Source organism: Microtus ochrogaster, chromosome 1 (genome assembly GCF_000317375.1).
Source record: "Microtus ochrogaster isolate Prairie Vole_2 chromosome 1, MicOch1.0, whole genome shotgun sequence".
Taxonomy (NCBI): domain Eukaryota; kingdom Metazoa; phylum Chordata; class Mammalia; order Rodentia; family Cricetidae; genus Microtus; species Microtus ochrogaster.
Genome location: NC_022009.1, coordinates 24,982,986 through 24,992,960, shown reverse-complemented (window position 1 = coordinate 24,992,960; position 9,975 = coordinate 24,982,986). Strand labels below are relative to the sequence as shown.

The following is a 9,975-nucleotide window of genomic DNA, read 5'->3' as shown; positions in this document are numbered from 1 at the left end:
CTCTGTGAGTTCAAGACCAGCCTGGTCTACAAGAGCTAGTTCCAGGACAGGCTCCAAAACCACAGAGAAACCCTGTCTCAAAAAAACAAAAAACAACAACAAAAACAACAACAACAACAAAAACGAGTAATACATGGTTTTTGGTTAAGATTAGTGTTTGTTTCTCTCTTTGGTTTTTCAAGACAGGGTTTCTTTGTGTAGCTTTGGAGCCTGTCCTGGAACTCGCCCTGTAGACCAGGCTGACCTCCACCTCACAGAGACCTGACTGCCTCTGCCTCCCAAGTGCTTGGATTAAAGGCCTGCACTACCATCACCTGGCTCCATGTGAGTTTCTTAGGGAGATACCAAGTAGGTCTTATCCATCCAGATCTAGACTAATTTAGGAAAAGGTTCCACATGGCAGAAGGGCAGGCCAGGTATTCACTCATCTCCCTCATTGCAATATCTACCTTCCTTTACTTCCTTTGTTGGGACGAAAGCAGCCTTAGGAGAAAGAGTGGTCATCCCAGAGCTTGGAGCCCGGAGGATCTAAGAGGAGAGGCTACAACATGGGGCGGAATCCAGGCAGTGCCCTGGGACTGAGCTGGAGAAAAGCTGAGAGAAATGTTTCCAGTCAAACAAGACATACAGACCTCAGTTCCCTGGTTAGCCTCAGCAGTGCAGGAGAAATGAAGTATCAGGGTTGGATCACAAAAGGCCATTTTGTTTTCCATCGCAGACACTACCTATCTTCAACAATGCCAAGTACTGGGACTTGCCCCTCCTAGGGGAGCAAGTGATACACTGTCACCCAAGTAATCGGATCTGGAATCGCTCGAGCTCTCTACACAGCACAGGAAGGAGCCCATTTCCCATTTCCAGCATCATTCGTGGTGGATTTTCTCAGAGGGCCTCATCCTGGGACTAGTTCAGAGATGGTTCTCCTTAGGACAAGTAATTGGGTGGAGAGAGCCGTGGACCTCTCGGTGCTGGTGTGGACATGCCACGGCAGTACGGCACTTTGCTCTGGGACCCAGCTGGTCACTAGACACGTTTCCTGCTTATTAAATCCTCCCTCCCCGGATCTGGTTAGTTCTCTCAGGCAGGATGTGCTTAGTCTCTTCCTTGCCTTTGGGTGTCAGGAGCTAAACTTGCCTTAGGAAGAGCCAAAGGCTTGTTAACAAGACTTGCTAATTACCAGTATAAGCCCCCGCAGATGTTACATTCCTAAAAGCCCTTTCCAGCTAGCGGGACAGTTCCTCTTCTGGCACCCAGCTCGTTCCTAGTGGAACAAGCGGGAGGCCTGCCTTCAGCCAATGACCAAACTCAGTGTAAATGTTTTCTGCAGTCAGGTTCAATAAGGAGACGAAGAGTTCAGGCTCCCCTATGGCACTTTGGTAAATCTGCCATCCTCACGGCTGCCCATGAGAGACAGCAGGGGTCTGGGCTCTGTTGCTGTGACAAAAATACCCAGACGAAAGTGATGATGTAAAGGAAGGTTTATTCTCGCTCATAGTTCCGGCCTCCAGTCTGCAGTGGCAGGGGGGGTGTCAAGGCATTAGTGGGAATATTGATCACAGCTGCTTCCATAGTCAGGTGGCAACAACGTATGACAACGAATGCATACACGCTAGTTCTCAGCTCGTCTACTCATCGAGGCTCCGGCATCCTCTGCCACCCAGGAGGAGTCTTCCCACCTCAGCATCACCACCATAACTCCCCACAGACGTTCCTCAAGGCCCTTTCCTCAGGTGACTAGGTCTTTTTCTCAGGCTGACAGTATTAGCCATTACAGCTGCTCATGTCTGCCACACCCACTCCTAACACATGGCAGAGAAGAGGGTTAAGGCAGGATGAAGTTGAAGGAGAGATAGAGTCTACTAACTTAATTTCCCTAGAGAAGACTCTGATACTGGCAGCCTTAAAGAAATGTCACGGACTCCAAGGGTTTCCGCTGCTTCCTCAGGGAAGAGGTCAAGTTCAAGCCCTCTTCTCGTTCCTGAGCCTGTCCAGCTCATCCAGCATCTGAGCCTTACTCCCTTCCCTGTGCAGGAGGCTTGGTCTGGGAACTATGCCCGCAGCTCAGCAGGTGTATCTGGCTGTCGACTGGGGTGAGACACTTGGAAAGCCTCTAAGGCCAGCAGGGCCTTGTTGATTTGACAGATGGTAGGGTAGTGGCTGAGGTCCACCTTGAACCTGTGGCAGAGAAACACTTGTAAGCCAGGGTTTTCAGGGACACTGCTGTGGGCAGAGGCAGGGCTGGACGAGGTCCAGGGTTACAGTGCAAGGCCAGAAAGCAGCCCTGCCACCTGGGGCGCCTCATTCTCTGGGATGCTCTGAACGGGTCTGGAGTGGCATCATCTGGCGTCATTCCCCTTCTGTTCTTCTCTAAGTAATGACTGCTGTGAATTCCAGAGTCAGGCATCTGTGTAGAATGTCCCATCACCCACGATAACAGGCTCTTAGGGGAGGGAGTGCGCTCTACATGTCCCTGTCCCAAATAGCAAGCACGATGCCTTCCAGAAGGCCATGGAGGGAGCTTGCAGAGCTCACTTCTAAGCAGACACTCCACATCTGGGTACAGCAAGCAGGTATTCTTGGGGGCGATTCCCTTAGATAAGCCAGCTCTTCTTAGGAGCAAGGGCTGTCTATACAGGACCACCCAGGCTACAGTGGGCATGGTAGAGACATTTCAGCAATTTTTTCTGCCATGTCTATGCTCAGCCAGGGCAGCTGGTGTGGCCGGGGGCAGAGGCTCCTTGGTATTAAAGAAGGGGTCACAGGAGATGCTATCTCAGTGTCGATGTGGAGGCCCTGGCGGTAGGGGACCGTGAAGGAAGGTGGCAAAGCTTTTTCTTACCTTTCAGCATTTGCCACTTGGGGCACTAAGCACAAATCAGCCATGGACACCTGGAAAAAGACCAGGGGAGTTTGCACAGGGATGATCACCCCAGACTCACTGGCAAGGCTAGCTGCTACTGCTGACTGTACTGGAGCTGACTGTACTGGGGTTGCCAACCCAACTTCCTGTCTGCTTCCATTTTTTTTTTCTGGCATCCCTATCACTCCTCTGGAACTGCCTGTCATTGTCCCCCGGAACTGTAGTGTTTCTCCCATGCCATACTCTAGTTTCCCTGACAACCAACCTTGTGGTAGCCAGAGAAGGCCTGACTGCGTTGGTGGTGGTCAGTGTGCTTGTTGAAGCCACCATTACTAGGGACTTAGTGAGGATTCCTAGCAGAAAAGGAACCACGGAACCAGACTACCACAGGCTCAGTGCCTTAGTCTGCATGCGTCTAGGGCTCCTTAATCCTACAGTCTGCAGGGTGCAAACCTGAAGGGAAACATTTACCCTTCAGCTGATGCCTGGACCACCTCACCGTCTCAGAAGTGTGCCCCTCTGGTCTAAGCACATCCCACTACGGCTAGTGCAGTGGTTCTCAACCTTCCTAACGCTCATGTCGTGGAACCCCCCAGCCATAAAATTATTTCGTTACTACTCCATAACTGTCATTTTGCTACTGTTCTGAATCATAATGTAAATATCTGATATGAAGGATATGTGATCTGGAACCACTGTGAAAAGATTGTTTGACCCCTAGCGGGGTCACTAGCCACAGGTTGAGAGCCACTGCTCTGGAGGAGGTGCAGGAGAGAGCTGAGGTGTCTGCACTGACTGCCCAGGGCAAAGGTGTGCACCAAGAGGCTGGTCCCGGGGCCCCTCCGGGCATCTCCTTAGGACAAGGAGATGCTGGGTCTAAGTGGGAGGCAGCCTGAGGTCGGCATGAAGGCCACAGTGGGCAGCTCTGGGGACACTTACCTCATCTCCTACACAATACTTTCCGGCTGTGCTCCGCAGAATCTGTTCCAGAGCTGTGGAGAGACCATATGGATGATGTTCACATCAGCCTCTCCAGGGCTTGCCTCCACAGCTATGAAATAGGTGGACATTTCAGCGATAGGCCGGGGTGTGGGCAGAGTCTGGTGTAGGGAATATGATAGCCAGGACTAAGAATAATGTTTCCCGTGGCTTCTCTGTCTGTTCTTAGAATAGACGAGACTTGCAGCTGGTCTAGGCAACAGCTCTCACAGACGGCCTAGCATCCTGAGGACAGGCACTCTCGACTGTGGCGCTCAGTGAAATAGAGGCGGGGCCAGGTCTGGGGTTCACAGAAGTTCTGGACCATAAAGCCATCCTTGAGCACTGGCCCAGCCCACCACCTTCCTGTCCAGTCCTCTCATCCACCCCACTGTCAGGATCAGAGCAGCCCGCGAAGCTGGGTTGGACGCCCAGAGCCATGTGTGTGCGGGTCACTTCTCTGAGAAGCCACATGGACAACTCACCATTGAAGCCAGAAGTAATAGCTTCCTGGGCCCAAGGCAGCTGCTTCCCCTCTCCCACCTGCTTCAGGACAGACAGGTTCTGCACGGTTCAAGAGGAAAAAAAAAAAAATGAAAAATAGAAGTCTGAAATCTGATTGTTCTGGGAGTCAGCTTGAGTTTGTCCCTTTGTCAGGCCTCTGTATGGAAGGAAGCTCAGTATCCATCTGCTCTAGCTGTTTACCGTCCTGCTCACCTCTGGGCTATACAGGACCTTCCTCCCATCAGGTGTCTGAAGTTGGAAGGAGCCGCCTTCTTGGGCTGCCCCAGTTACCCCAAGAAGTATTCTGAAATCTATGTGATTTTTGTTTTGTTTTGTTTTGTGAGACAGGGTTTCTCTGTAGTTTTGGAGCCTGTCGTGGAACTAGCTCTCGTAGACCAGGCTGGCCTCGAACTCACAGCAGTCCACCTGCCTCTGCCTCCCAAGTGCTAGGATTAAAGGCGTGCACCACCACTGCCCGGCTGAAAGCCATGTGATTTTTGGTAGCAGTTAGCAAACCTAGGGACATAGGATGATGGCTTGACTGACAGATGCAGCTACAAGCCAAGGCCTATTCTCTCACACCCAACTCTCCCCTACTTGGTCTCCTGAAAAGAGGCTGTGTGATACCTGGGTGGGGGTGGGGAGCATGGGACTCTGGAATGAGACAGGTGTGTAGGTGTGTTGGACTGGCTTCTAGCGATTATGACTAAGGAATAATGCCCACTGTTAAAAACAGCGAGATGTTTCAGGAGTCACAGTATCACAAGGATTCTTGCTCTGATACTACTCAGCTGGCACCCTGCAAAGCCACTGCTCCCTTTAGAGCCATTACCTTACAAGTAGAAGCTGGCACAGATAAATGGTTCTAAAACTTGCCTTTCTATTTTACAGGTAAGAACTTACTTTAAAAACAAAACAGAGCCAGCCTGGTCTCTACAAGAGCTAGTTCCAGGACAGGAACCAAAAAGCTATGGAGAAACCCTGTCTCGAAAAATCAAAAAAACAAAACAGAAACCTTATAAGAATCACAGAGCTAGTTCCAGGACAGGCTCCAAAGCCACAGAGAAACCCTGTCTTGAAAAACCCAAAAAAAAAAAAAAAGAATCCTAATATTGGCATATTGTGTAGTTCAGGACTCAGGTCCAGACTAGGGAAAACAGCATATGACAATAAAACAATTTAAGTGGACTTTCTCGGTTTCTCAGTGAAGTTCTGTTTACACTATGCTGATCTACTGAGTGTATAGAGTCACTATGTCTGAAAATGTATCTTATTTTAAAATAATTTATTATTAAAATATACTAATGATGAAAAATCATTAGAAAAATGACACTAACAGACCTGCTCAATGAAGGGCTGCCATAACCTTTCAACTTATTACAAACCAAATAAAAACCTAAAACGCAGGGATGGAGAGATGGCTCAGAGGTTAAGAGCACCAGCTGCTCTTCCAGAGGTCCTGAGTTCAATTCCCAGCAACCACGTGGTGGTTCACAACCATCTATAATGCTATCTGGTGCCCTCTTCTGGCAGAAGTCTGTATACTTAATAAATAAATAAAATCTTAAAAACAAACAAACCTAAAACGCAATTATCCTCGAAGCAAAGCAAAGTGCGGTAAAGCAAGGCCTATCTGCATATATGACACAGAGAATGAGCAAGAGTTGCCCAGGATGAAACAGGCCTGCTACTCTCCCTGTTTACCCGCCTCAAACATGCCTATGCTCCTAGGCCTCGGAGCAGAGTTGGAGACCCATACTGACGAAGGACTTCTGGGATTCCTGCCACCTTCTGCATGTGGGCTAGGTCAAGGCCCCTAAGAGTTTTTCTTTGTTCCCCTGCTCCCTGTACCCACCGGCTTCACTCGGGCTCATCACGGTGAACATGAAGGGATGCGTGAGAGTCGTACAAGAGTGTGGATCTAACAGCGCTAACCTGAAGGGGCTGGATGCCGCTAGCGATGAGGTCGGAGATCATGCGCACAATGGCTTTCTTCTGCGGGTCCTGAGGCAGGAGACGTGGGGTGGGCCGAGTCTCTTCCAGGTACTCTATGATGGCCAGCTGTCCAGAGGGAACATTGAGGCAGGGAGAGGGCTTGGGATTCCTGGGTCAGAGGGCAGAGGCCAGCAAACTACCTTTTCCCGATGGTACCACCACTGCCTCTGCGCCCTCCTCAACTGAAGCACTGTACAGGTCTTTCAGAGACCTTGTTCAACCATCCTCTCTCCTTCCCTCTACCATATACTCAGTGAGCCCCCATTATGCTTGGTGTCTAGCCACTTGTGGGTTAGGGAGAGATGTCAGGTCTTCTCATTCAGAACTCTGCCACTCTGAAACCCTCTACTCACTGACTGGCCAATGGTGATTCCATCAATCTTCAGGGCTGGCACTTGCTTCATAGGATTCAGGGTCTGAAATTCCTTCGAGAACTGTGGAGACAAGGCCATGGTGGACTAGGTGTCCTAGCTTAAGTTGCCTAAAGCAGAATCAAGTAAGTAGAAAGACTGTAGGCCTAGCACCAATCCATATTTCTCATCCTTAGAGAAGGACTTGGTTCCTAAGATCATGCTAATCTCTGGGGATCCATGTAGTATCCTATTACCCCAATGGTCTGGATTTATGGTTTTACCTGTCCTCCCCCACTTTTTTTGAGACAGGGTTTCCTCTGTGTAACCCTGGCTGTCTTAGAACTCAAAGATCCAACTGCCTTGGCCACCCAAGTGCTGGAATTAAAGGCATGTGCCATCACGGCCCACCTTCTTCCTGTACCCTTTAATGTTGCTACCAAGTCAGCTCCTGCCTCACTCATCCATTGAGAGGGTCTAGTATAAGGAAAGGTCCCATTATCACCTATTCTCATAAAATCAGGCACTGACCCTAATACCCTGACCCCTTCCCATGGCTCCCATTGCTGCCCAGGAGAGCCAGCAGCAACCTCCGGTTACAGGAACCATGAAATATAGGTTTCCTCCAGTCCACAGCCAGTGCTCCATCTGGTACCAATTCTCCTATTGTGGGCCTGGGACAGCTTCCTTACCTGTTGCCCCCCATCCTTTATGAGGTTGACGGGCACCGTCTCATAGTCAATGCCTTTTAATGCCAGAGCTAGAAGAGACCAGAGCGGAGTTAGGGCTAGACTGGCTAGACTCTCAAAGGTGGCCCTCCCTCTACAAAACAGCTCTACAAAAACAGCACTCATTGCTTTGGCTTCTGGCTCAGTCAAGGTAGAGACTCTGGGGTCCAGGAGAGGACTATTGGATAAGTAAGAGTCACCAATGATGGCTCTGCAGTTAGGGCAAGACTGGAGATTAACCGCGTGGGTGCAGATTCTACCGCATTCAATTGTGAGGTGTATGGCCTTGGGCAGGTTAACTTAATGAGTTTCTCTGTCTCAGTTTCCCCAATGTGACAAGCAGCACTGTGTAGTAGTTGAAAGTGTGGGATATGGCTAGGTGTTTAGCTTACTGAAGGGATATGAGCTTAACATGGTTAAAGCCAGTGTTCAATTGCTGGCGCCAAATCAAAGCAAGTGAACATGGACTTGAGCCAGACTACATGGTTCAAACTGCAAGTTTTCCAGGGCAAATTACTTAACCTTTGTGCCTTGCCTTGTTTGCACAGTGGGGATACTAATATCTCTCTCTTATGATAATGGGGGAGGGACAGGGAAGCATGCGCACAAAGGCACCGGGCACAGAGCTCTTTGGTGTGCAGAGCTATGATGGTGACCTTTGCCAACAGTTGTGTGCACCGGGGGAGTGAAAGGTCAGACCTGGCCCAGAGCAGAGGCTTCTAGTTCCAGCTCTCCCCAAGGCTGTGACCAACTCCAAACAGTTCTGTTTGATTAGCCAGATCAAATAAGAACAGAGGAAGGCCAGCTGCTCCCTGAGTCACCAGGGATCTCTGGATCCTGTGAACCTACTCTGGCCATGGTTGCTAAGGGGTTCTGGAGTGCGGTATGGCAGCGGTGGCACTCCCAAGGGGAAAAACAACCCCCTTCCTCCCACTCCCACTGTCTTCATGTTGGACTTTCTGGGTGGAAGTGCCATGCAGAGAGAATGGGGCTCCAGGAGAATGGGGTGCTGGCTGCTGGGAGGTGGTGGTGGTGGTGGTGAAGTCCTATGTCCCCGCCTCCGCCATTCCCATCCTTCCAGAAACAGAGCTCTTACCGATTCGAACTCTCCACGTACAGGAGCTTCGGAAATAGGAATAGAGGACAGGCTGAGGAGAGAGAGGATGAGGTGGACATTAACTTAGGCTTGAGTTTCCAGCGTCCCAGCTCCCAGGCAAAAGGCCCCAACCCCAGTTTCTTGCTATTGCACCGGGGTTCCTTACTCGGGCAGGCATCTTGGCAACTCAGGCCTGTCTTGGGTCCTAGTCTTGCTGCTCTGAGTTCCTGAAGTACAAGTGTCCTCCAGAGGAAGGAGCTTTCAAGTGCTAGTCTTACCTTGTCAGTCATTGTGCTACGGCCTCCCAAGGAATGTCTTCTCTCAGAGAGCTGTGAGGCAGGGGGAGGAACCCAAAGGGATGGGTCCCAGGAGCCAATGGGAAAGCAGGTTAAACAGGCACCAAAGGATTCTGGACTCTGGTCAGAAAGGGCGGCTTCTCAACTTGTGAGAAGTTTCTTTTATTCTTGGCCAGGGCAAGTCTGGCACTCAGGCATCCACTGTAGCCTGGCTCTGAGGGAAAGTGCATGGAGGAATGGGCTCAAAGTGGGCAGACTCGGATTCCGGACCTGATTCAGGAAGCAGCCATGTGTGACCTGAGACGAATCCCTGCTTTTCTGTTCTTCAGCTCTTCTGTTTATAAACAAAAGGTTCCCCTAAATGATGGCAGCAGCTCCTTTCGCCCCCCGCAGAGTGGCTTCTTGTTTACTGCTGCTTCGCTGTCCATTGCCTTGAGCTCCCGTTCTCGAACTGATGGCAGATATACCCATTTGCTATAAAGTGAAGTCGCAAGCTGGGGGTTTCACAATGGCCCCTCACTTTGGAGTGTCCTCCTTAACAACTTTCGAACTTATAATGGTGAGAAAGTGATAGGCATTTGTTTCGAAATTGTACTTCAGATTCTGTATTTTGGTCTTTCCCCAGGCTGGGCAGTGGCATTTAGCCACAGCTTGGTGAGCATGGGCTCATCAGGATTACTATGAGACACTGACCACGAAAGAGGGGCAAACATGATCAGAACTACTGAGGAATGCCTCGTGTAATGTGTTATACACTGACTGCACCAAGGGGGACCAAAGTCATGGTCACTGCTACTACTCTCCCTACGGCCCTTAAGAAGGAAACCAAATCTTAGATAATTTCTGTTCTTATCTAGTGGTAACTATATAGCATAATCTTACACTCCAGGTTGTGCCTTCAAAGACCTCCAGTGGACACCTGAAACCACATACTAACCAAACCCTGTATTATTTGTTTCTTATACATCACCTTAGTTTCAATCCCTATTGCTATAATAATATACCCCAGCAAAGGCAGGCTAAAGGAAAATTGTTTATTTGGGGTAATAATTCAAGATACAGTCTATGGGGGGGGGGATGAATCAAGACAGTAGCCTGGAACAGCTGGTGCCATCCCATCGCCAGCAGGAGACAGAGCAATGACACAGTCCATGGGGGGAGGGGATGA

The 9,975-nt window shown here is 49.9% G+C and overlaps 1 protein-coding gene across 3 annotated transcripts in view; it reads right to left on the bottom strand.

The window, feature by feature from the left end:
* Nucleotides 1-1,460: 1,460 nt before the first annotated feature.
* Gstz1 (glutathione S-transferase zeta 1) overlaps nucleotides 1,461-9,975 on the bottom strand; it is a 10,399-nt gene continuing 1,884 nt past the window's right edge. The window contains exons 1-9 of one of the 3 annotated variants that reach the window (XM_005343395.3): nucleotides 8,790-9,951; nucleotides 8,512-8,563; nucleotides 7,380-7,447; nucleotides 6,691-6,771; nucleotides 6,278-6,403; nucleotides 4,324-4,402; nucleotides 3,800-3,852; nucleotides 2,840-2,889; nucleotides 1,461-2,175 (exon numbers count right to left, since the gene is read on the bottom strand). In XM_005343395.3, coding sequence (XP_005343452.1) covers nucleotides 2,049-2,175; nucleotides 2,840-2,889; nucleotides 3,800-3,852; nucleotides 4,324-4,402; nucleotides 6,278-6,403; nucleotides 6,691-6,771; nucleotides 7,380-7,447; nucleotides 8,512-8,563; nucleotides 8,790-8,801 — 648 coding nt within the window. In that variant the 5' untranslated portion in view covers nucleotides 8,802-9,951 and the 3' untranslated portion in view covers nucleotides 1,461-2,048. Of the gene's footprint in view, nucleotides 2,176-2,839; nucleotides 2,890-3,799; nucleotides 3,853-4,323; nucleotides 4,403-6,277; nucleotides 6,404-6,690; nucleotides 6,772-7,379; nucleotides 7,448-8,511; nucleotides 8,564-8,677; nucleotides 9,952-9,975 lie in introns of those variants that run through there. The other 2 variants (XM_005343396.3, XM_005343394.3) reach the window with 2 other exon arrangements.